This window comes from Lacerta agilis, chromosome 11 (genome assembly GCF_009819535.1).
Source record: "Lacerta agilis isolate rLacAgi1 chromosome 11, rLacAgi1.pri, whole genome shotgun sequence".
Lineage (NCBI taxonomy): Eukaryota > Metazoa > Chordata > Lepidosauria > Squamata > Lacertidae > Lacerta > Lacerta agilis.
In genome coordinates this window covers 32,270,875-32,298,013 of record NC_046322.1, presented here as the reverse complement: position 1 = coordinate 32,298,013, position 27,139 = coordinate 32,270,875, and the positions used below count along the sequence as shown (strand labels likewise).

Genomic DNA, 27,139 nt, shown 5'->3' with positions numbered 1-27,139 from the left:
TCCGTGACCCATTCAGTCACCCCACTCTAGTTTTATGCTTTTTATCTTATGGGAAAGATGGAGAGGGGGAAATAATGGGTTGGATCCAAAGAATGGAAGTTCTCTCACACAATGAGACTCTCCTCCTCCCACCTTCTATGCCTCCGACAACAGCTCCTGAAGATCAGGGAAGGATGAGACATAGGGGACTGCAGCAGGAGGGGAGAATCGGCGTAATTCAGGGGGCTCTCTTGCAAAGCAGACTAATGAATATTACACAATTCCAATCCTAAGAAAATAGGATTTATTTTACTGAATAATGTAGGAGAACTTTGGAATCCTGTTCTATACATGTCACAGTCTTCTAATGGAAGGCTTATACTGCCATAACCCTAACAAACTAGATAACGGGCAAAAGATAGTTTACCTTTAACAAAGGCTGCTAGCTTGATTTTCAATGAGGATGTCTGGAGGCCAGACAGATTTAATGAAGAAGGTACTCAAGTAGCTTGTATGTGGGCTATGCAAAAGGATCCAATTTTTAGCCTCACAGCATCTTCCACTTGAAGTCCTATGACAGTCCAATGAACTTCTCAGCTAGGAGAACTTGATACTTTCTCAGTCACACCAGCTGCAGGATCTCTAACCATTTCAGAAGCCAAGCTGGAAGCGAGAGAAATTCTCGGTTGGGATGGATATAAATTCCCTGGTTCAGGTTTGGCAATTTCCATCATCTGTGGGTTAGGCAACAGCAGTCTCCTTTGGAAGAGGGAGCTAAACTCAACACTACTTAAGAACAGCTCTTCAGCACATTAAGCTATAGGTTGTCATGTCTTTTAGAACTTAAATTATTAATAAAAAGGCAGGCATATATTGGCGCAAAATACTGTCGATCCTAAATTTATGTTCGCATTAAAAGATAGGTTCTATGTTATCCAACAAGAAAATTCAATGGATATTTTTTCCAGAAACATGAGATGGTTTCCCCCACTAGAATCTCTGCTATTGTATCAACAGACCAAGCTTTCTTTATAACTTATCATGAACATATATTCTTGTTCATTTTATAAATTTGCACACAGTTTCTATTTCACTTGTTCCATGTGCTGAACTTTGAATCTCCTAAATTCATAATGAAAACTATACACAATCCAGTGTTGATTATACTACAAAAAAGACAGAGTTAAACATAGATATACCAAGCAAAAAAAGTAGCAGCACACATGACAGCACCCAACTTGCAGACTATCAAGGCCTGTTCACAACTTACCTGTTATAGTACCTGCCCCCCATCATAAACTGGTTGTTTGGTGTTGGGCATATTTTAAAACGCTGTATGTTTTCACTGGTTCGAAAGTAGAGAGAGTAATCCCCAGGCGTGTTATCAGAAGGTCTCACAAGAAAACTTGACACCTGGCCAACTAATTACAGAAAGGAAAGGAAAGAATACTTAGATCCTTACCAATATTTTACTTTCTCAGTGTTAATATAGCAGCTTTATTCAAGTTATCTGGAATCTGGTATGCAAACTAATAATTTGGCCAGTTGCAGAAAGCCAGCTTTAACAGTTCACACAGTGTATGGTCTGTTAATCAATGCCAAGTTACAAGAATCCTTCCTGAAAGATAAGCCAAGCCTTACTGCAAATGATCCCTTCCATATCCTGAAGTGTACTGGCACTCAGAAACGAAACAAAACCTTTACTAATATAAGTAAAGTGAATGTCCTTTGTGTGTGTGTGGAGGTGGTTAGAGGATGGATGGTGGCTAATGGATTTAGGTTGACTCCTGACAAGACAGAAGTACTGTTTTGTGGGGGCAGGGGTTGGGGGGACTCCCTGGTCCTGAATGGTGTAACTGTGCCCCTGAAGGACCAGGTGTGAAGCATGGGAGTCATTTTGGACTCACACCTGTCCATGGAGGAGCAGGTGAATTCTGTGTCCAGGGCAGCTGTCTACCAGCTCCATCTGGTACACCAGCTTAGACTCTACTTGCCCACAGACTGTCTCACGAAGGTGGTGCATGCTCTGGTTATCTGCTGCTTGGACTATTGCAAGGTGTTCTATGTGGGACTACATTTGAAGGTGACTCGGAAACTATAACTAATCCAGCTAGACTGGTAGTGGTCACCGGGACCATATAACACCAGTTCTAAAGGATCTTCACTGACTCCCAGTATGTTTCCAAGCACAATTCAAAGTGTTGGTGCTGACCTTTAAAGCCCTAAACAGCCTTGGCCCAGTATACCTGAAGGAGTGTCTCCACTCCCATCGTTCAACCCAGACACTGAGGTCCTCCTCTGAGGAACTTCTGCTGGTTCCCTCACTGTGAGAAGTGAAATTGCAGGGAACCAGGCAGAGGGCCTTCTTGGTAGTTGTACCCTCCCTGTGGAATGCTCTCCCTTCAAATGTCAAGGAGATAAAAGAACTACATAACTCTTAGAAGACATCTTAAGACAGCCTGCTCGGGAAGTTTTTAATGTTTGAGATTTTACTATGTTTTATATATGCTGTAAGCCACCCAGAGTGGCTGGGGAAACCCAGCCAGACGGGTGGGGCATAAATAATAAAATTATTATTATTATTATTATTATTATTATTATTATTATTATTATTATTAACTTTTATAGTTAAAATATTATGCAGTTAAGTAGTGAAGTTAATGCAGAAGTGGTGTAATACATATTCTATTAAGTACATTTACACATGACATACCTGTCATCAGCAAGCCGTAAGCCTCTTGTTTAGAGATCTTCCCATGGAACCATCTTAGAGAATAGGATAAATGAGAAAATATTAAAAACACCATGCTTAGATTAGTGATCTCATCTACTTAGATTAGTGAAGAGGAACCTTTTTCAGCTCAAAAGTTTCATTACTTCATGGGTAACCTTCTGGGGATACAATGGCAATGGTGGGCAGGGTCAAAGCACAACAATAGATGCAACTCTTACCTTTGTAGAGTAGGCTGCATTCCAGCCATGCAAAAGCCACAGTTTTTTACACACACACACACACACTTATCCATCCAGGCAAGCAATAGGCACCATCACAGTTCAAGGGTACACTACAGTCATCACTCTAGCACATGGAACAAAGCTGATGAAGGGTACAGCTGAGAGATAGGGGGCATGGTGTGGTAAGAGTCCTGAGAGCTGTACAAAGAGGCTTGTGGACTGGAGGTTCGCCAATCCTGGCTTACATGATAGTACACAAGTGCACTTAGGAATGACCTATATAGAATCATAGAACTGTATCATTGGAAGGGACCACAAGTGTCATCTAGCCCAACACCCTGCAATGCAGGAACCTTTTGTCCAATGTGGGGCTTGAACCCATGACCCTATGGATTTCTATTTTTGCTAATATGTAACAATGTTTAAATTCAGATACAGGTGGTATGTGTGTGTGTGCATTTATGTGTGTGTGTGTACACACACACACACACACACACACTACACACAATGATTATTCATACCATTAATAAACATTTTCTGTAAAACCAAGTGTTGTAAATGTCAGCAAGATCTGGTAAGCAACAACTCAAATGCGCCAATTCTTTGCACTCAGTCAAATAAAATTGAAATTGCTTTCAATAACTCACTATATCACCAAACTGTTAAGGAAATATTTCAAAAACTATGGGAAAATCTCCCATGCTCTTCTTTTATCTACATTAACATATTCATATTCCTAGACATTTTAACATGCTTGTAGTTGTTATAAATCCTTTCAAAATTGTGCATATCCATTTTCATCTATTGTGTTCAGAACTGAACAGAGAAATCCAAGAAATACTTTCAAGTCTAGATTAAAGTAGTACATTTTGTCAAGGGTCTTGAAAACAATGCTACTCTACTCACTTTAATATAGTACTGGACTTTTGGGACACAGCATCAAAGAGTCTTACTTATTATGTGCATCACATAACTCCTGAATATTAGGGTCAACTGGAATAATGCATTTTGCATATTAAGAAATCAAGGAGTTGAATTCTAGAATAACACAGTATTCAGACCCTTGTGATAAGTTATAATTTATTCCAGAAGACACACTTACATTTTTCCTTCATGCGGATCTTCTTCTCGACCCTAATGAAAACATACAACCGTTACCAACACAACAGAGTGATACAGATAATGCATTTCCTAAAGTTTACAGAATGTTGTAAGCAATATAAATGTAATTTTGAAATCTGAACCATTTAGGATTTCTGAAATTAACATGCAACCTATTAAATTTCATCATGCTTAGTGGGATTTGCTCACAAGAAACTGTGCATAGAATTGCAACCTATAACACTAAACTTTTTTCTGTCTGCCTCAGAAAACAAATCATGCAACTGAAAAAAGCTTGCTCTCAACTTCCAGAAACTATAGGTAGAAAGATAAGACAGCTAAGTGCTATGCACCCAATAAGAACATGCCACGTCTTATAGAGTGTAGCATATTGTGTCAAATATCAACAACACCTTTTTCTGTAGAAAAGTTAAAACACACTTGCAACCCTCACCACCACCCTACACACACACACACAGAGAGAGAGAGAGAGAGGGAGAGAAACTACTTCCTTTTGGAAGTTTTGACACACAGAGAGACTCTCTCTCTCTCTCTACCCATGCCACTGATGATTACCCTTACTGAATGGTTTCTAAGCTCACTCACCTATAGCATACATAACACTATCAAATTTTCAGGATTCTTCTCCCTCAAAAATTACATTAAAAATGATCCAGGCTGTAGTCATGAATCTGGCCGCACATATTAAATCCACTGGGACAGTTCACACACAATGCCAAATCATGGTCTGGTAATATGAACATGAATGCTGAGCTTACATACACAATCCCATAATGCACTCGGCTTAGTTCATTACTTTTTGATTTGTAGCAAACCACAATTTACTATTGCATCTGAACCAGCAAACTACGGTTTTAACTCACCCTGAAAACCAGGATCAAACCCTAGGTTGCAGAGCAAACACAAACTATAGTTTGCCAGTCCAGCTGTATACTAGTAATACCCAATTAAGGAGCATGTGCCAAAGAAGATGGAAGCATACCCAAGTCTTGATTATAAACTGACCCATAGTTGGAAATAAGAAAATATATATGATCTCTTTTCAAGACACAGAAATAACAAACTAGAGAATCAGTTGCATTTGTTCAGTGCTTTGCTGAGTGAGCTACCTATTACTTTTATTACTGTGCTTTTATCTTAATGCTCAGATACTTCTTGTATAAAGTGACTTACCACTTCCTCCACTAGGTCTTCTACTATAAGTCCTTGCTCATCCGTACGTAGGTTTGTAACCCACATCCATCCATCATCTAATTCATTGTGGACAATAAACATGTCTCCTTTAAGGAAGCTATATGTAGTTAAGATAAAATTATGAAACAGACTCCTGTTATACCAAGTCTGGCACGCTAAGTTATACACATACAATTATTCCCTAATTTTCTTCTACGTCTCTGGAAATTAAATGCGCCCTTCAAAATAAATTTTAGAATTATACCAAAACATCACCAGATTTTTAGGCAGATAATCAAACTCAATGTGAAACCAAACACCGAAACCAGTTCAGGGAAGTTTTCTTCATTGAGCCAGAACTTTGAGTCATGACTTAACTTGAACCTTCAAATCACTTAATTGCCTTGGACACAAAATGGAAGTGAATACCTAAATATAACTGCTTCAACAACTCAGGAGAATTTTGAGTGCTCTCTGTTTCTACTGAGGCAAGAAAACTGCTAAATTTTCTGGAAACTATTGGAGAAAATGAGTGAGTGGGGAAGGAAGAGGTTTTCTATTATTGACATTTCTTCTGTCTCCATTTATCTTCAAAGAACTGCTTGTTTCAGATGAAGGGAGAAATCCCAACTAACTAAACGAGGCTGGAAACTTTTATTTCAAATGGTCAATTGATTATGACTGCTTTTTTATAACAAAACACACACACAAAGCAAGAGCCACAAATGTATTGGTCCCTACATTGGCTGTTTTATCTGTGAACCTGATATCAGTAAAAATGAAAGGAACATATTTGTTGGATAATATAGTTCAACATTTTCTCCCAGCAGTAGTCATCTACAGACTTTAAAAAGTACTATGGAATCTTAAACACAAGCAAATTAGTTGCCGCTTCAGCTTTTGTCAACTACAGCCATTTTGCCAAATGCATGAAATGTTACTCTTAATTGGCAGGTTTATCAATGCACATGTAGAGAGGCAAAAACAAAACAAGTAACCAGGAAATATTAAGAGGCAGCAGCAGGTGTGGCACATTTGTATGTAAAGCCAAATTTATCTTCTATATATCTGTAGCTATACAAAGTGTGGCACATCTATTCCTACCCATTTAATTTAACAGCCTTTTGAGCCCATTATTTATTAGTACCTTTATTCTGAAATTATGTGTGCATCTATATAGATAAGATATATGTATACATACACCCACTCACCAAGCAAGGAAAGCATTTCATGCATTTTACAAACCCTACAAAAGCTTCTGTCACAGTAGGTTTTTCTAGTCTCTACAGTACCACAGGTTCTGTGTTTTTAACCACAGGATGTATGTTTTACTACTACAGACTACTGCTCTAAACTATAAAAGTCTAGACACTAACATGCAAGGCATGGTAGCAATCAACAGGGCATGCTTCAGATTCAAGACCCCATTTAATTATCCTGACTGGTAAGACTTTTGTAGACCTATCCTCCATGCATTTGTCCAATCCTTCTAAAAAGCCATAAAAAGTGGCAAGTATCACCATATTGTGTGGTATGTACTATTGAAGTATTTGTTTTTAATCCGTCTTCCTGACCCTACTGAATCATCTATATCAGCAGTCATTCTTTCCACTACAGGTGGGGGGAGGGGGGAGAGAGAACTGCAGTATCTCTCCACTGGCTCTACTGAAGGCAACTTTTGCCTTCTCTCCATATTTTTCTATTCCAGCTGCTCATTACAAGAATGATGTAACTAAGAGCTAGTGCCTGATTTTGCTTTTTCCTTCACCCGTCTCACTCCTTTTCCTTTCTATAGTGGTATATCAATATTTTGTACAAATAAATAATTTCACCCCATGTAGGATTTGTAATTCTTATGAAATATACCTTATTTCATCTGTTTCTGGCACTTTAGTGTATGGCAGAATGGCTCGGACTCTCCTGCGGTCCTCCACTGGCTATAAAAAACAAAGATGTTCTGCTGTGATCCAGGACTTAAAATCTGGACTGCAATGTGAGCAATATGATTTCAAGACAAAATATCCACTATTCTAACTAGATCATATTTTGCAGCAAAATAGGATCTCCCTGGACTGCTGATACCTTTAATAACACAATTAGATCCAGTTGGCCAATGCCTGGATGCTTTTTAAAGTCACAATATTTAGTCAAATATTTAGACTCGCTGCTTATTGAGCAATAAGAAGTACAAAATATGGATCAGAGCGGAACAGAAGTCTCTTTATTTCAAGTTAATTAAAAATGGATTTGGTTTGAAGTTTGAGTACACTAAGTAGCTTTCTAGATTATGCCGTAACTTGAACAGACGAAATATTGTCACTATTTGTGTTAAGATACTAACATGAATTAGCTTTGTGTGAGCGTGGCATAAGCACTAGCTTTATGGCAAAACTGTTCTGCTTTTAGAAAGTAAGCAGAACGTGCTATATTGCTACTACCATATTTTTTTATCATTACTTATTTTTATTTAAACTTGAGCTCCTGTATCAGTGGTATGGGTTGGATTCGGGCTCATTTCCACAAATTGAAAGGCTCCTTCAGTTTAGGAGATGATATTATTTTTACTAATTCCCCCTGGTGCTACCTCCCACACTGTTCTGAAGCATCCCTGACCCTCCACAGAGGTTGTTCAGGGGGACACAAGGGATGGATAGAGAAATTGGCAGAAATGTTGTTGTTCCCCCCTCCTCCAGCAGAGCATCCCAAGGGTAGAATTTCACCTTTGGAAAATCTAGATTCAACCCATTAAATGAGATCTACCATCGCTTCCATTTCCAATTTTCCACTTGTGGTCAATGTGCCCAAAGCACTCATAAGCAAACAGTAAGATCAGAGAGGTCTTTTATCAACACAAGGCTTTCTCTTCTATTCTTTTAAGATCAGGCAGGGTGGGCTTTTCCACCCTTTTGTCTCATCATTTCCCACCAGGGTGGGAAGAAAAGATGAAGGCCCTGAGCTTCAATCATGCTGAGAACTTAGATAAATGTTGTTCTTTGCTCAATAGTGCTTACCTTCTCTCCCAGAGAGAGAGAGGAAGGGATGGGAGCTGATCCCCCCATGCTATTTGGAACCCAGCAGGATGAAAACTCTCCTCCTCTGCTTCCTGCTTTCATGCACGGAGGAAGAGAGGCAAGTGGATTCGTTTCAGAGGTTTCTGAACCAAGTATCCAATCATATTTTTCAACCATACAGTGTATATCACAGCACCAAATTATTTCTCTAATACAGCAAACTCTAAATTTCTAAATAAATAATCTCTTCTATGATTGAATACTAATATATAGATTTGGGTGGATCTCTATAGTATCCAGTTATCCACCCACAAATATGTAACTCATTGCACATTTCCAAATTAAAATAGGTATTTCCGTAAAATGATTTTAATAGGAGCACAGAAACATTTGCTTTTAAAAAAAGTACATACCTCTGGAGGTGCTACAGGAAACAACAATTTTTCCCCCTTAAGCAAACAAGATACATGGCTGTAATAACCTATTAGGTCAGAAAGTGAAGAAAAACGTCTCCCGCCAATATAATAGTCACCACACATTGCAATAATCCTGTTAAGAAAGATTATGACCTACATTAGTAGAAAATATTAAGAATTATAGCATGAATAAATTCAAAAATACATACTTTGGTATTTCAGTCTTTCTGGAATGTTAGTTTTTTAAAACTTGAAACAATAAATATAAAACTGACTGTTTTTAGGAAGTTAAGGGATGTATACATATTCACACTGACAGCAATTCGGTGTGCTATCTCTACTTAATAGAACAAAAGAGAAACCCCCCTTCCTAACATTCCCAAGCCTTATTTGAACAAACATCCATCGTATAAAGTAGGGATTGGAATCTGTGGCTCTCCAAATGTTGTTCTCCAGCTCCCATCAGCCCCTGCTAGCATGGTCAATGGTTAGAGACAATGGTAGTTATAGTACAGCAACATCTAGCGGGCCAAAGATTCACTTTTCATGTAATAAAGAATACAGTGGTACCTCTGGTTACGTACTTAATTTGTTCCAGAGGTCCGTTCTTAACCTGAAACTGTTCTTAACCTGAAGCACCACTTTAGCTAATGGGACCTCCCACTGCCGCTGCGCCGCCAGAGCACGATTCCTGTTCTTATCCTGAAGCAAAGTTCTTAACCTGAAGTGTTATTTCTTTGTTAGCGGAGTATGTAACCTGAAGCGTATGTAACCCAAGGTACCACTGTATGTTTCATTCAAGCCACAAATATGCTTGAAATAAATGCTGGGGGGGGGGGGCTTCAGATAAATTTTGACTACTATTTTAGAGAGCTCCATGCACAATTTGATAAAATAAGGCCTAAAAACCTAATTTAAACACCTTTATCTAGAGCAGTTTCCAATTTGCCTGTTTGTGGTGTGAAGCAACTCATCAAGCAGCCAAGCGATTGTAGTTTTTGAAACTACAAAAACTACAATGTTATTTAGAATCCATGCCAATCCCTATTGATCTGCAGATGCAGGGGGGTGGCAGGTATATAATACTGAACAAATCAGTCAATGCTGGCTACCTAGAGTGGTAAGAACAGCTGCAAGCAGCCAGATGAGTCCTTATCCTCTTTTCCAGCCTTTCAGAGCTGTAAGAAAGCTATCAAGCTGGAGATCAACTTGGCCCTCTGCTTCTCTGGAAGGTGGGGAATGAAAAGCTGTGAGCACTATCTCCAAAACTCAGGCTTTTGTTAAACAAAGCTACATTCAAGGCAGAGAGAGAAATGACAGCTGTGGAGCACATGGTCAATGCCTTGGCAGCTGCCAGTTTCCAAGCAGCAACAGCAACCCTGCCTGGCTCTCTCCATGCTTTCAAGTTAAGACTATACAGTTTAGAAAGCCACCATTGCTTAGAAGCTACCAGCCACTTAAAGTATCTACCTTGCATACTCCAGACATACATTCCCCCTCTGCAGAGGAAAAGGCAACTGCACGCCACCAGCCAAATGGAAATAAATCAGGCTACTACAGTATTTCACCAAGGAAGCAGCTTTAAAACAACTCTACCTTTTAGTCCTGTTCTCTTAAGTATTGTGAAAGGTGAATGGCAAGGGAGCAGAGTAATAGGAAATATAACAAAGGATGAATTACAAGCTAATGCAACCTTATCTCAATTGCAGGGGAATGTTCTGGGACAAATCTTCAGTTTTTGCAGCAGGAACACAACTGGGCCCAATGGACCTGGCCCGTACCCTGCATGAATAGAACATGTGCCCAGAATTCTGTCACATATAGGGCTTCCTGGATAATCAATGCGTAAAATGTCTTCTGAAAGAAGAAAATGCCAATTCAGTCGACGATGATGCCACTTTGAATTTTTTGGGGGAGGAAAAAGAGTCTCTCACTCCAACTCATTCACAGACACCTGCTAAGCTTCAAAACCCACACTTTAGGCATACATTTTTAAACAGCTTTTTCAACAATATTAAATCAACACTCACCTAAAGTGATTAACAACATTGGTTTTACTAAGGAATGAAAGCACAAATGATCCAGGCCTTCGGTCACTCTCTCGGATAAGATAACTTCCAGGTTTCCCTGCTTGCCGAAGGCGTTCTTCTGCAATTGTTCTGTCAAGCTTCCCATGATACCATCTGGAACACAAAGCATAAAAATGCTGCATGTCAGCTTCAACCAACTGAATAAAGTGTAAAGCATGTGGATATAGACATCTGGGTTTAAAAAAACAAAACCACAACTATCAACCATGAACCATCACAACATAGTCTGGAGCAAAGATAAAGATAAAAGATAAAGATAAAGATAAAAATGAAGGGGCTCAGTTACAAGCTCTACAGAAAGCCTGTGGTGGCTGCTCCCACAGTAAGTCAATCTTCCAATGAATTTCTATGCTCCCATGGTCAGTTGCAAAACAGTTACTGTACAAAAAAAGACACAATTCTACAAAAGTTAACAAAACTTCCATGTATGACTTTTACTGAAGTCCTCTGCATTCATTAAAGACTTGTTCTAGGCAAAGTTTCCATTACTTGGCTTCTGCATGTGGATAGTATGCCCAAGGCAGTGGAAGTCTGGGGGGAAAGCCTCTAAAGGAAGCACTACAAGCATAAGCAGAGCAGAATCTACAGAGGGGGCATTAAGTTTGGAGACAATCCAGAGAATACCTGAATGTGTGCTGTGGAAGTTGACTTTACTTAAGCTGGCTAGGGCAGGAGCAAGCAGCAAAGCCCCATGACCCTTTCATAGCGTGGCGCCTCTTCACATGGAATAATAAATGAAGGGAGCTAGAATCTTAAACAGATTGATACCAAGTAAGTTAATATGATTTAACACAGGCATTGACTGTGTGTCTGTCACACGCACAGCTCCATTCAATGTTTTTGTGCTTTGTTAATCAAATGTGCTCCATGCCTCATTTCTCCACAGGATGTAAGGAGTACACAAAACCTACTAAAAGATTGTCCAAAATGGAGTTCAGCTTAAAGAACAGAGCGTTAAATGAAGAAATGACCCAGAGGGTATGGAACAGACTTCCTCTATTGGGTGGAATCCAATTGGTGTTCTTGTGCTCACCAAAGGATTTTTGATCAAGCAGACACCTCTGCTAATGGAAAAGGAAGAGGGGAGGGGGTTGTCACTTTTCCCTTTTCCCTACAAACCCCACCAAGATCGCCAAGACCTTGTTCTGGAAAGTCCCCCAACCCTCTTGAGTGATTTTCAGGAGGTGCTGCGGATATGGAGGCCTGAGATTGTCTCCCGCCTTCTTCTGTTGAAACGAAACACCTTCTTTAAATGCAAGTCCACCAACTAGATTCCATCCATCATCTCCCATGATGAGAGGTCACTAGCATAAGGTGAATCTTCTCAAGAAACCTAAGATAAAGTTTGAAAATGTCCTCAAACATCAAAAGGCAACCTCCCATGCTCGAGACCATGTTGCACAGGAGGATGACCTTCTAATTCTAGAGGTTACTCAAGGTAATCTACCAAGGGTGTAACAGATTTCCCTAGGAAAGGCCACACAATATTTTTCCCCTCCAAAGACATCAGTACAGAGTAATGCAAATGTAAGATGGTGTCAATTAAGGCAACAAACATGAAGCCATCCTCAATAAAAAAGGGAGGGGGAGAAATGACAGGTCATCAAATGTGGTATGGTGCTGCCACAGGAAGAATGAAGGTTGACCTGCTGCACACATCTAGCCACCCCACTTTCTGGAACATAGAAATGTGGCACTAAATAGTAAAATATTGTCACTTGTTGCATTGCCTAGCATTATCTCTTGCCTGTACCTCCTCCAATCACAGTTGCCCCAAGGCAGCCAGGTAGAGGCAACAGAAAGATAGAAATAATAAATTGTTTATTTATCAATAAATTAAAGTTTAGTCAAATATAAATAAATAATAAATAAATTCATAACATTTGATGAGGAAGGAATCACCCAATGAGCTACTATGCTGGAAAGTCGTTTCTATTTAATGGATAAAGTTAAACCTGTACAGTGGTACCTCTAGATACACACACCTCCAGTTACGTATCCTTCAGGATGTGAACACGGCCAACCCTGAATATTTTTCCGGGTTTTGCTGCGTGCGCATGCGCAGAAGTGGTCCCTCCGGTTGCAGAAACCTTGGGATCCGACTGGAGCTCTGGAACGCATCCCATCTGCAACCGGAGGTACCACTGTATTGGGTCTTATGGTTGAACCTAGGGACAGAATGATTCCAATCGTAAATCTGCTCTGTCCAATTTTGTTTTGAAAAAAGAATGGGGGAAAAAACTTTTAAATTGTATGCATTTTGCAGGCACTTTGTACAGATTTTTAGAAATGCATTTTCCACATAAAATAGGGCAACATAATACCAAGGGAAGACTTGTGCTTTCATCCAGTTTCCAGCATTAATCACCTGTAGGAGAGTGGTATGATACTATCTACAAATGTTGGGAATTACACTCACATTACTGAACTGGCAAACTGATATAGCCACATGCTATAAATGATGTGGCAAGAAATGTTACACACTAGTTTTTAATTTATTTATTAATGATTGGGTTGTTAAGAAAACTAACCAATGTGTTTGCAAAAATAACACCAGGTGGTATATTTCTCTAAACTTGTTATTTTATTTTATTTTACAGTGGTGCCCCGCTAGACGAATGCCTCGCAAGACAAAAAACTCGCTAGACGAAGGCATTCGTCTAGCGGAAGGCTGCCCCGCAAGACGAAAAAGTCTATGAGGCTGCCTCGCAAGACGAAAATTTTTCATATTTTTTTTTTCCATCTAGCGAAAGCGCGGCTGTCATTGCCACTTCGCTAGACGAAAAACCCGCTAGATGAAAATTTTCACAGAACGAATTATTTTCGTCTAGCGGGGCACCACTGTATTTGTTTATTTCCTATACTGCCTTTCATCCAAGGATCACAGGGTGGTTTACAAGATAAAAACACAAAAGTACATACCATAGTAACAAACAAAAATAACCCCCACCAACACAGTTTAAAAAGCCATAGATTTTTTAATTAGCAAAAGGTCTGGAAGGAGGAGAATGTTTTTGCCTGGTGCCTAAAGATATGTAATGATGGTGCCAGATGATCATCCCTGGGGAGAGCATTCCACAAGCAAGGAGCCACTGCAGAAAAGGCCCATTTTGCCACCTTCCAGACTTCTCATGGAGGAAGGGCCTCAGATGAGGATTGCAAGGTCGAGCTCAGTATACATGGGGAGAGGCAGTCCTTGAGATATTGTGGTCCTGAGACATTCTCTATATAATAAAATAGAATCCTGTTGTGTTTTTATTTTCTTACATTACTCATGAAAGCATGCCTTCGGATAATTTTGGCTAAAAATTGATTGGAAAAGTAGAACAGACCATGGAAGTAGGTTATACTTTGCAAACATGGCAGCACACTGTTCTAGCAAATATCCTGAGGAAACTCCTGCAGATAACACACTTCTCTAGAAAACAGGATATACACTGAAATGCCAGCCTTTGAAACTTTCTGTGGTAAGCAAGTTCTTTTTTTGGGGGGGGGTGAGGGAAGTGAGGGGCAGCTTCATTTCTGAGACATCAAAATAATACAACAGTGCTGGAAAGCTACAAAATAAGATTGGTCTTGTGACAGCATTTCTAAAAAACTTTTTTTTTAAATCCTAAACATTATTTTATTCAGAAAAAGTCCCCCTGCCTTCAATGGCACTTCCTTCCAAGCAAATATACACTGGATCACAAGCTAACAGCCCAATCCTAGCCAGATATGAATCCAATGAAAGTATTCAGATCTGATAGAAAGATATATCTCATTAATATACACACATATATTAAAGAATATATCTGATTAATATACACACAGAGAGAGCATTACATGGCATAGAAAATTTTCACTGCTGTATCCCCCACCCCAATTTTCCAGGAAGCACTGGTACCACTAGTAAATACATAACTACCATTTGAGTTTAGGGAATATACACAAAAGCTCACATATCTTTGTGCCCATAATTCATAGTAGGTAATAAAAAAATTAACTTATATGCAGAATTCATCATGCAAAAGGCTGGACTGGATGAATCTCAAGCCAAAATTACGATTGCCGGAAGAAATATCAACAACCTCAGATATGCTGATGAAACAACCTTGATGGCAGAAAGTGAGGAGGAATTAAAGAACCTTTTAATGAGGATGAAAGAGAAGAGCGCAAGATATGGTCTGAAGCTCAACATCAAAAAAAATAAGATCATTGCCACTGGTCCCATCACCTCCTGGCAAATAGAAGTGGAAGAAATGGAGGCAATGAGAGATTTTACTTTCTTGGGTTCCATGATCACTGCAGCATGGTGACAGAAGTCACAAAATTAAAAGACACCTGCTTCTTGGGAGAAAAGCAATGACAAACCTAGACAGCATCTTAAAAAACAGAGACATCAGCTTGCCGACAAAGGTCTGTAAAGTTAAAGCTATGGTTTTCCCAGTAGTGATGTATGGAAGTGAGAGCTGGACCATAAAGAAGGCTGATCGCCAAAGAATAGATGCTTTTGAATTATTGTCTGGAGGAGACTCTTGAGAGTCCCATGGACTGCAAGAAGATCAAACCTATCCATTCTGAAGGAAATCAGCCCTGAGTGTTCACTGGAAGGACAGATCCTGAAGCTGAGGCTCCAATACTTTGGCCACCTCATGAGAAGAGAAGACTCCCTGGAAAAGACCCTGATGTTGGGAAAGATGGAGGGCACAGGAGAAGGGGACGAAAGAGGACGAGATGGTTGGACAGTGTTCTCGAAGCTACCAACATGAGTCTGACCAATCTGCGGGAAGCAGTGGAAGACAAGAGTGCCTGGCGTGCTCTGGTCCATGGGGTCACGAAGAGTCAGACACAACTAAACGACTAAACAACAACAATAAAAAAAATCCCACTAGCACTACTATACCTTTCCCTTTTTATTTTAAGAAATACTTTTCCTCTTAGGAAATCCAGTTTTTGCTGTGGGGCATCATGATGCTTGATTATGGATCCGAATATGTGTCATTTGGATATAAATATTTTGTTATAACTAGTCCATTAAAAGTAATTTGTAAATAAAACTTTGAAATCATTAAAAACCACACTACTTCAATTTCAGTTATTTTCAGCTTTAAAATAATTATTTAATAATATACGGCACATAAAATATAGCATAAAAGTTAAAGGTAAAGGTACCCCTGACCGTTAGGTCCAGTCATAGACGACTCTGGGGTTGCGGCGCTCATCTCGCTCTATAGGCTGAGGGAGCCGGTGTTTGTCCACAGACAGCTTCTGGGTCATGTGGCCAGCATGACTAAGCCGCTTCTGGCAAACCAGAGCAGCGCACGGAAATGCCATTTACCTTTCCGCCGGAGCAGTACCTATTTATCTACTTGCACTTTGATGTGCTTTCGAACTGCTAGGTGGGCAGGAGCTGGGACTGAACAATGGGAGCTCACCCCATAGCGGGGATTTGAACCGCCAATCTTCTGTTCGGCAAGCCCTAGGTTCTGTGGTTTAGACCACAGCGCCACCCGCGTTCCCAAAATATAGCATACTTTTTATTATTAAATATGTCAAATAAACATGCTACAACAGATCTTAATTTAAGGGCAGAGAACAACTTTGTACGAAAATTTTCTGGGAAATCCACATACATTAGATGTTTGAAATGGAAACCTAGCACAGAAAAACCCAACTCTGGACCGACCCTATTAGGTTTCTGGAAAGTCTCTTACTATGTCATGTAGCTAAGAATTATTCTCCTTCCCACAGCCTCAGCTCCATGTAAATAACTTGAGGGATGGAAGCTACAACCTCATATTTTATGCTGAGCTTTGAAGAAGCAGAAGAGACTTGCACCCCTTTTTTCTTTCACAGAAAATCTGGTAGAAAGTGAGGTGAAAAGATGCTCCCTTTGAGCATATAAGGCCAATACTGGCCTGGCTGCCAATTAGTTTCGGGGCCCAATTCAAAGTGCTGGTTTTGACCTATAAAGTCTTAAAAACAGTGTTAGAAAGTCAAATATATAAGCTAGGGGCCAAATGGCTTCTTAAACCAAGGTTACAGTCATCAAAACAGAACGTCTAGTTGCCATTTTGGGGCAAGACGGCTCTAAAGTCTTATTTTTCAAATAACAGACTGACTGTGATTGATTATCAGTTAAACACCTCCACATATATATTGGCCTATTCCTACCTCTTTTTCTTAATGGTGACACAGACCATTCATAATGTAAGAAAATTCTTCACAACTGTGAGCAGGGTAGTGGGGGTAGGGTAAGTGAAGACAAGCTACAACAATTAACTGTAACGTTGTTCACTGCTCCTACTCAGGCTGCACAGAAAAAGCATTTTGGTTCCTAAAATTCATTCTGATTGTGAATATAAAATATAACTGACAGAATTCTATAGGATGTGGTATTAGCGTATGAAAACAGTCAAGATCCAATGATCCCCAGGCATGCACCTCCAGAGAGCGGGGATGTCATGCGCATCGTGGCACCCAGGCATCTGCACTTGGTCACAAGTGGCCAATAGTCAGGTGCAAAATGTTCCTGGCTGATTTTGAACTCTGCTTTAAAAGGCTGAGGACCACAACTCCCAAGCAATCTGGACCCTGCAATCATCATCTGAGGCCCTTCTTTGTGTGCCTCCTCCACAAGAGGTCTGGAGGATGGCAACACAAGAATGGGCTGTTTCTGTGGTGGCTCCCTGTTTATGCAATGCTCTCCCCAGGGAGGCTTGCCTGGAGCCTTCATTATATATCTTTAGGTGCCTGGGAAAAACATTTCTCTTCAACCATTCTATTGCTTTTTTAATGTGCTTGCGGTAGCGGGGTTATTGCTTTCTTTTTCTTTTATTATGTATTTTGTGTTTTCGTTTAGTATTTTTATGTTGTTAACTGCCCCTGTGCTCTTCAGATGAAGGGTGGTATACAAATTTAGTAAATAACAACAACAACATGGCAGTATTAAGAGTAAAAATATCAATAATGTATCAATAAAACTAGTTGTTTTTCTTTAAAAAAAAGTTTCAATGTTTATTTAAATATTTAGAAATAACACCTTACTGTTTTATTCTATATGTAGCATATTTCTTCAACCTTCTCAGCACATTTTCACTCTAACATTTATGTACCTTTAAATAGCACATTAAAATCATCTTAATATGCTTTGATCAAGTTAATAGTTAGTTAAGATAAATTTTACTGACTCTGGCATTACACAATAAACCCAGACTTGCACTAGCATGTTAGCTTGCTTTAAGTAGTTATACACTTGCTGGTTTCTGGATAACCCTTTACCTTCTCCTTCCGGAGGAGAAAAAATAAAATCTCTCTCTCTCTCTCTCTCTCTCTCACACACACACACAGTATGTGTGCCCTAAGCATCACTCTGGTGATGTGATCAACAAGCCCTGAAAGATTTATCTGAGATGCTTAGCTTTGGCTCCCAAGATAAACTTTTACATCATGTTCCAAGTGTAAAACACTTTTCATTTATTCATATTCTAATGAATGCTTTGGGTTTTATATTGAAACAGTATTTCAACCTCATATTCTAAAAAGTAAACTTTTGTTTTGCATATTGCCTGTACCCACGTATGCACATGCATCACCAGAATACTCACTTCTATATTGTAACTTTTTTAATTTATAAAAATATTTATATATCACTAATTCATAAAGAAAATATCATGGTTCACAACTGTACATAAAACCATACAATGAAAATGTTAAAATTAGAAATCAGATAACTGTTCTGGAAAGATGTACTGTTCATTGCCTGCATAAGCCTGATGGAATAGGTAAGTATTCAGCAGGTGTTTAAAAAAATTGAAACAGGAGGCACCTGCTGAATCTCTGTCGGCAGAGTGTTTCACATTAATGGGTTGATGAAACTAAAGGCTAGGTTCCTTATTGTTGTCAAATGAGCCTCGCCAACTCAGGGGATGACAAGCAACACCCTGGGAGACTATCTCAGTGACTGAGCTGGAACATAAGGGTTCAGGTGGTCCCTCAGGTACCCAGGACATTTGCTGTTCCAGGCTTTGTAAATCAATACAAGAACCTTGATCCTGGGCTCAGTAGAAGATGGGAAGCCAGTACAGTGTCTCCTGTTGTCGGCCAGATGCCCCCAGCAGCAAGGCATTTTGCCTAAAATCAAGAAATCTCTGCCCCACAGCACCATTAGTTTAGATGACATGAAAACCATTGGGAAAATGTCAATTATCCCTTTCTGTATATTGTTTTAAAAAAGCCTATAATTAGTGTCTTGATTATATCATATTCCAACTACCTTTAAATATTTACAACATAGTAGGTATTCTAACACACCCACTATCTGAATTAGCTAGACCTGTTATGCAACAAGTCTAGTACACACCAGACAGACACAGGAGTTATTAGCAGTTCCACTGTTTGCAAAAATAGATGTGGTGGGGACCCACATGAGGAATGTGCAAGTTCAATAACTGAATAGATGTTAAAACAAAATAAATAATAAATAAATTCCTTCCAGTAGCACCTTAGAGACCAACTAAGTTTGTTCTTGGTATGAGCTTTTGTGTGCATGCACAAACTTAGTCTCTAAGGTGCTACTGGAAGGAATTTTTTTATTTTTTATTTTGTTTTGACTATGGCAGACCAACACGGCTACCTACCTGTAACTGAATAGATGTTGGTTTGTAGTAATGATCAATCAAATCCTCTGCACAAGAAGAATCCAACAACTAAAGGGGGGGGGAGACAGAATCTTAACCAGCTTTCACAAACCCGGTGCCTTCCAGCTGTTCTGAACTATAATTCCAATAAGCCCCAGCCATCATAGCCAATGGTTAGGAATTATGGAAACTGTTTACACAAAGAGGCTCTGAGTTATATGCAATTAAGTCAAACTCTGAGTAGACTCACTGAAATCAATAGATTTGAGTTAGTCATGACTAACTAGTTGATTGATTTCAAGCTCTATTCTGAGTACTAGTTATACACAAACTCCTACTTTTTAGGGTTTCCTACAGTATTTCCAATATCCAGAAAGTGGTTTTCTGTTACGAAAAAGTAAAGCAGATTTCCTGTTTCATTAGCATACATGTGCTTGCCTACTGTTCTTTTCTCACGTTGCTCTGGGAAGCAGGACTGGGAAAGAACTACAGAGTCAGTAGTAACGATTCCCAATTCATAATATAGTAATATAACCAACGATCATCAAGAACAGGATATACAAGAGAAAGAGAAATATGCAGGAAGGGCCAGAAAGAGTTCTGCAGGCTTGATATAGTAACCTACTGCTGCCTTCTCCTGGTACTGCAATAAAACATTCTACATTTAACACCATAATTTTAAACACAGCAACTACTGAGGAAGGGCATAGTCAATTTACAACAAAAGTTTATTTTTAAACGTTTTTATACCACTTTTCACTTAAAAACTGTGAAGTGCTGTACACCAAAATTACAGTAAAATAGACACCTATGTAATAATAAAAAGTAAAATCCAAAGCAAACAAATTAAGTAAAGACTGGTATTAATTGACAGCAAAGGCTTGGGAGAATAAGTAAGTTGTCAGCAGATAATATCTCAAAAAAGAAAAGAAAAAGATTAATAGCCATCAAGTTAAAATGTATTCACGAAAGTAAATAGTGCATACGGTATTTGAAAATCTTCAGTTCTTGCTGAGCAGCCTTCATTTCTTCCTCACTAAATTACTTCTGAAGGATGTTAGCAAGCAGTGGCATGCCCTAGGCAGGTGAGGAAGGGCATTTAACAAAGAAGTTGAAACACCACTTTAAATATTATTTTCCAATACACTGGTTGCAAATGGGATCCATTCCGGAGGCCCGTTCGCAACATGAAAAGACCACAACCTGAAGCGCCGTATCTGCGCATGTGCGTGGTGCGATTCGGTGCTTCTGTGCATGCGCCAAAACCCAGAAGTAACCCGTTCTGGTACTTCCAAGTTCGGAGTGTTCATAACCTGCAGCAAACGCAACCCGCAGCGAATGCAATCAGAGGTACAGTATGACTGTATTTGTTTGTCCAATTACTTCCCATTTGTTTTGCAAACAGATATATTCTTGTCCTTGTGCTCAGTGTACTGGAAAGGGAACTAAAGTGTGCAAGGGGGGCAGATTCCCTTCCCAACTTTCTGATCTGTGGCAGCCAGTTTATTACCACATCCAAAGTGGGCAAGTTGAAGTTTGCGAAGGAAAGAATCAGCATGCTAATCCAAGAATCAGATTTGATGGTCAAACTATGGTTTGGATGTAGTATCTCTATGGCTCGGTTCAAATATTTACATACATGACCAAGGATATGGTATAATATTAATTTCCCAAGCAATGACTACTCAGAAGCAGTACAACACCATGCATGTTTTGTATAAAGTTTTATTTCATGCATGATCCCCAAAGGCAACAGAACTATTGCTAATCTGCCTCCCAGGATTTTTTATTTTTTTTAAATCTAGGGCTGTTCTGACTGAATATCTCATTCCACTCAAGGGTACAAACTACAATATCTTACTGGTAACTGACACTGTAAAGAAGCAACAAAAGCAGCTGTATAGTTCAGAGCACTCAAAGAATAGAGTTTACCTATGTAAAACCATGTTGGGTTTTACTTTGTTAGGGACAAAGTAGAAAATATGTTACAAACACCCACTGTCCTAAAATTCTAGGGCAGAGAAAACTTTAAAACATAACCCTAACAGATCTCAAATACCTGCTTCATATGTTTTATTAGATTCCAGTAAATATCTGGTTGAAGGACCAACTCTAAATCAAAACCACACAGTTCCATAAATATTTATGCTAGTTTGTATGGATTACTTTAAAAGCAGTACAAAAATGTGGAAAAGAAAAGAAAAAACATATGAAGCATCTTTTTAAAACATCTTGGTACCAAGTACCTAAAGGATCACCTCCCTCCACATAAACATGCCCAGACATTAAAGTCAGCATCTAAGGTCCTTCTGCAAGACCCTCGTAAACCGCTTTGAGAGTTTTGCCTAAAAAGGTCAGAAATTTATTAAATAAAATTTATATACCAGCACTTTCAATCCATTGATCTAGCATGCACCATGGTGCAAATAACATATATAGATTGTAGCAAAATGCTACCAGAAGTGACGGCAGGAAAAGAACACAGAAAACTGAACAATATTGGAGTTAGCAGACTTCCTTTATGCAGTAAACGACGGTACAGTATGTAGAACTGCACTCCTGTCTCTTTGCGGAAAAATGCAGATTGTTTTTCCTCCACCCCACAAAGGGCAATCTACCACTACCACTAACCACCCCATGAGATAGAAAACGGAGCAAAAAGGACAGGCAAAAATGTCACCAGCGCCTACTACAGCCAGACTGCCCTCCTGATTGCCCCAGGGTCACCTACAACCATAGGCACGGGGGGGGGGGGCTGGGTGCTCCAACCCCCACATTCCCTATGAAGGGGTCGGGCAGCCACATTTTTTTGTGCCACGGCAGCATCCTCGTACAGCCAAGGAAAGGGGCTGCAACGCTGCCGCGACTCTCCTCCTTCTCTCAGGTCAGACCTGACCCAGGAGCGGAGCTGGGGCTGGACACGCACAGCCCTGTACAGGAGAGAGGCAACACCTCTCTCCTGTACAGGGCTGTGCGTGTCCAGCCCCAGCTCCGCTCCTGGGTCAGGTCTGACCTGAGAGCAGACTGGCCTGAGAGCAGAGCTGTGGCTGGGCATGAGCCAGGCTCCAATGAGGTAGACTGTGGGGGGGGGCTGCCTAGTCACACACCCTCTCAAAAATGCGTTCAGTGCCATGGCAGGTGTGCTGACATCAGACACATGGAAAGTGAAACAGAAGGTTCTTCAGTTACTGCTTGTGAGCACTCTAAATGCAGCAGCATACCACTGGCTAAAGCATAAATTCTTCAGCTGAAAGAAAGGTAGTGGGGCATCTTCAGTCACTGCTCCATGGTGGAGCCTTTAGGCACTTCGGCAAGCAGTTACTGAAACCAGAATGCTCACTGCTTCTCTTCCCCACCCTCTACAATAGCAAGGCAGAGGTTCCACAGTTGCAGTTGAGCAATCTCCATCATCCCAGAAGGGAAAGAAGACAGGGATGAATTGGCAGCCACAATTTTTGGCAAGGGAGTAGATAAGGTTCCTACTTGCTCCAAACTATATTTTCCCCTTTAAAAAAGTCAGATTTTGCATACCAGCACTAACCTTTTCTATAGCTTCAACTCTATGAAGAAAAACATATCAAGATCAATTTACCCTGTAAATCTTGGAAAGAGCAAGAAGACTTATAAAAATCAAATGCTTGTGTGATGGCATTAAAATAATTCATGTACAGACTGATCTTATGCATCTTTCCTCAGAAACATATCCCAACAAATTTAATGAGACGTCCTTCCACATAAGTAGGACTGCAGCCTAAAACATACTGAAATCTCAATTCTACTGTAAGTCTGTATTACTGACTGTTACATATTTTAAACATCCTTCCAAGTAATGTAGGGCAGTGGTCTCCAACCAGTCCAGGCATGAGACCTACCGGTACCTCCAATTCCCAACCAGGAGCATGGGACCCACTTTTGATTTAAATTTAACAGTGTTAATGCCTCACCACATATTACATACAACAAAAAAACATCCTTAGAATGCTATTTTTTCAATACAAACGAACCAATATTTCATGTATTATTAGTAAAACTTTTGAACTCTTTTAGTAGTTGTATCCTCTTTGATTTCCGGTGGTTTTCTCTTCAGTGAAGCTTGTGGTTGAAATTGAGCAAGAGGGCAGGTCCTCATCACCATCTATGCCCTTCTATCACTTCCTATAACTTTCACCACCTCCTTTCCTTCTCTGTGACTCGCTGCTGCCCTTTTCTCTCCCTTCCTTCTTTCATTTCTACCTATTCTTTTTCTCACCTTATTCTACTTTAACTTGATAATACTGACTTCAGCTCACATTCCTTTTCACTCTGCTCCCTTTCTTCCAGCTTGTGTCACCTTCTCTACACTTTAATTCACCCCTCTGTGCTCTTGCCCCCTTCTAATGGCAACCTGCTGAAATAAAAATGAACAAAAATTCTTGGAAAGATTCATCATCCCCAGAGCCCAATATAGGCAGCAGCTGTTTTTTGTTGCCCCTTTGTAGGACGATGAAGTTTGAAGAAACTACTCCTCAGATTCTACCACACTAAAGTGACATATAGTTGTACTTCCAAAAAAAGAAAGTTTATTACTTTTAGTTTGCAAAATATTGGCATTTTACAATTCCTTTAAAAAAGCAATTAATAAAACCAAATTGCATTCCAAATCAGCACTGAATATTAAACTGCAGTCTTGTGCACACTTATTTGAGAGTAAAGCTCCGTCCGTGGCTGAACCCAGGGAAAGTTACTCCCAAAGAAGAGCACAAGAAGAACTGGGCTGCAAGTGGCAGCAGTACAATCCCTATTCATGCACTTTAGCATGGGAGTAAAAAGAAAAGAAAAGCCCTGCCATGGTTGAACCCAAGAAGCCTTACTACCAGAATAAATTCCTCAAGAAATCCAGCAATAAAACTGTAGAAACAGGAATTCCTTTCCAGACTGGCGTGTTTGTGTGTTGGAGCGTGTGTTTGTGTGTGAGAGTGGTGCCAAATTTTGACATCACACGGGGCACTGCTGAAATTTTAAAGCTTAAAGTCTGCCATTGCTCTCACAACTCTCTGTGATTCAGTGAAGTTACAGAAATAAGATGAATAGCCCCCTTCCAAGCTAAACAGCATGTTCCCACCAGGGAGTGGGAAGGTGAGAGCAAGGCTGGAGCAGACCAGGCCAATGTGAGGAGGCTTGGCTGAGGGTTAAATGGCAGTAACAGCTTTGCTGCAACCCACCTGTGGATTCTGAAGCACTGGTCGAAGACCTATTGTAAGGTGTTAAAACTAACCCATACAAAATTTATCTTGAGTGTGCATATTTAGAATTTCTTGAAGTATGTTGATATTTCCCTTTCATTTATTTTTAAACAGCCCCCCCCCATTGTGGAGTTCAGCTTTGATCCGAGTAAAAAGTGTCTAAAAAGAAAGGCTGTGTCGTGATAGTCTGTGCCAATGGCATCAGCACTATTTTTATTGCCTTTTAAAAGGATGACATTCAGAGAAAGCAAAAAGGGTGACCAGAGATACAAAATATGACAGCATTCCTTTACTTCTGAGAGTTATGTCAAATTAGGAATTTTGATAGCTACAACTTCTTCTAACATATATAAGCACCTGCACCTGCAAAGAGTCTCTCTCTGCCATAACTAGGAAGCTCAATGACAATGCTTTGCGTCTAGGAGGTCCTGGATTCAATTGCTAGCATCTCCAGATAGGGCTTAGAAAGTCAGGAAGCCATGGTAACTTGCTCCTAAGCAGAAACACCTTCCTATGTACTAAAAGATAGCACGGTATGAATTTCTATAGCTGCAGATGAAGGAGTACAGTGGTACCTTGGTTTGACTCCCGAAACCATTCGAAAACCAAGGTGTGGCTTCCAATTGGCTGTAGGTTCCGCTACCGAAAAACATTCACAAACCGGAACACTTACTTCCGGGTTTGCGGCGTTCAGGAGCTGATTTGTTCGACAACTAAGCCATTTGGGAACCAAGGTACCACTGTACTTGGCAAGGTAAAAAGAAACGGAAGAGGGTCAAGATTAAAGATGTGTCCTGCATGGGGAGCGGAGATGAAGATAATCGAACTAGATAAAATGATCCTATGGGTTGTGAAAAATATGGCCACGCTTTTGGGAAATGTGCACTTAGGGGCACTTTTGAGCAGTGCCTTTTTTCTAAGGGTACTCATGGGTACACAGTACAGTCACCTTTTTTTCCTAGGGGAAAAATAAGCACTGGTTAAAAGTCTGACACTTACTGTTAACAACTTCATGGCGAGTACTGGCACTTTCTCATTGTTTCTGGAAGAAAAGCACTGTTTTCGAGGGCTCTGAAGGACAGCCTCCATATTTGGTGGCGAGTCGATTATTAGTATTTATTTTAGGGAGAAGGGAAAGGGTTTTTTTAGTCCCAAGTTCTCAGTTTTTCCAAGCAGAAAGCAGGCAGCTGACTAAGCCAACCGAGAAGGCTGCTTCCAAGGGGATGCGGGAAGAGAAAAAGAGGCGGGCGCAAGAGGGAAACTTTCAGGAGTTGCCCGGAGTTTTGACACACACGCACCAACGCCGACTTCACAACTGGGTGCGGTGCCGGGGCTGAATCAGCCGGATCCCCATTCCTGGGATTTGGGGGGGGGGGTGAGGAAAGAGGGGATCGGGTTGGGAAAAAGAGAGAGACGCGGAGAAGGAGGAGGAGGAGAAGGCGCTACTCACTGGTTCGTGGGGGGCGCGTTCAGCGGGATGGCCACCTCCTCCTCCTCGTACTCGGGCCCGTCCAGCGAGTCGCCTTCGTCCACCGTGCTCAGCCCTCCGGCCGGAAGCGGCGGCTGCGGGGGCGGCGGCAGCGGAGGGAAACCGCCGGCAGCGGTACCCCCTCCTCCTCCGCCGCCGCCGCCCTCCAAGAGCGGGAGAGCCGCCGGCGGAGACAGGCCCTTGGACATCTCCGCAGGAGGGGCAGGCCTGGAGCCCACCGAGGGGAGCGGCGCCGCGGGGCAGGCGCCGCTTGGGCCCGAGCTGCCCAGGAAAGCGGCGGCGGCGGCGGCGCTCTTGTTGCTCCGAGAGGCGGAGGCGGCGGCGGCGGCGGGAGGGCAATGCCCGCTGGGCTCTCCGGCCGCTCCCGAGCCGCCCTCTTCGCCACCCGCTTCGGCCGCCGCCATCATGCTGCTCCGGCTCGCCCCACCCCTTCCCCGCCCCTGCTGCTGAGGCAGCGCGCGGCCGGGAGGAGGCGACAAAGGGACGGAGGGGGAGACAGAATGAGAGAGGCGGGGGTGGGGTGGGGGGCGGACGACGGACCAACGGCCTCTTCTACCTCCGCGGGGAGGAGCTTCAGGCAGAGCCGCCGCCGCCGCCGCCTCTTGAGGCGCTGAATGGGAACAATGGGAGCGCACGCCCAAAGACCCCGCCGCCCGATCAGTCTCAGTCTCCGTGCGCTGAGGTAAAAACACCCGGCGCGGTGTTTTTAGTCTCCTCCTCAACGGCTTCGCACGCGCTCGCCCGGTCGAGGGGGGGGGCAGCGCCTCCCTTGTTCCTCGGCTGCCACTGTCGTCGCCGTCGCGTTTTACCCCCCACCCGCTAACTCCCCCCTCCTCACGGCCGCCGCCGCCGCCTCTTCAGAAAGCGCATGCGCGCCTATCCCTCCAGTGGAGGTGCTGGCCGCTTTCCGCAAGCGAAGGGTCTTTGGAAGGAGGCGGCTCGGCAAGGTAGCGCTCTCTTCTTTCCTTCGCGCCCTGCCTTGTGTGCTAGGAGGGCGACCGAGGGTGGTGCCCTTTCCTTATGACACACACACACACACACACACATTGCAGTGCTGCCAG

General features: G+C 41.4%; 1 protein-coding gene across 2 annotated transcripts in view; it reads right to left on the bottom strand.

Annotated features, from left to right (window-relative positions):
* Positions 1-26,524, bottom strand: part of RASA1 (RAS p21 protein activator 1) — a 50,732-nt gene extending 24,208 nt beyond the window's left edge. The window contains exons 1-8 of one of the 2 annotated variants that reach the window (XM_033164414.1): positions 26,040-26,524; positions 10,687-10,839; positions 8,654-8,789; positions 7,096-7,166; positions 5,230-5,347; positions 4,037-4,068; positions 2,693-2,745; positions 1,250-1,400 (exon numbers count right to left, since the gene is read on the bottom strand). In XM_033164414.1, the coding sequence (XP_033020305.1) occupies positions 1,250-1,400; positions 2,693-2,745; positions 4,037-4,068; positions 5,230-5,347; positions 7,096-7,166; positions 8,654-8,789; positions 10,687-10,839; positions 26,040-26,485 (1,160 nt within the window). In that variant the 5' untranslated portion in view covers positions 26,486-26,524. The remainder of the gene's footprint in view (positions 1-1,249; positions 1,401-2,692; positions 2,746-4,036; positions 4,069-5,229; positions 5,348-7,095; positions 7,167-8,653; positions 8,790-10,686; positions 10,840-26,039) is intronic. The other variant, XM_033164413.1, reaches the window with a different exon arrangement.
* Between the last annotated feature and the right edge of the window lie 615 nt (positions 26,525-27,139).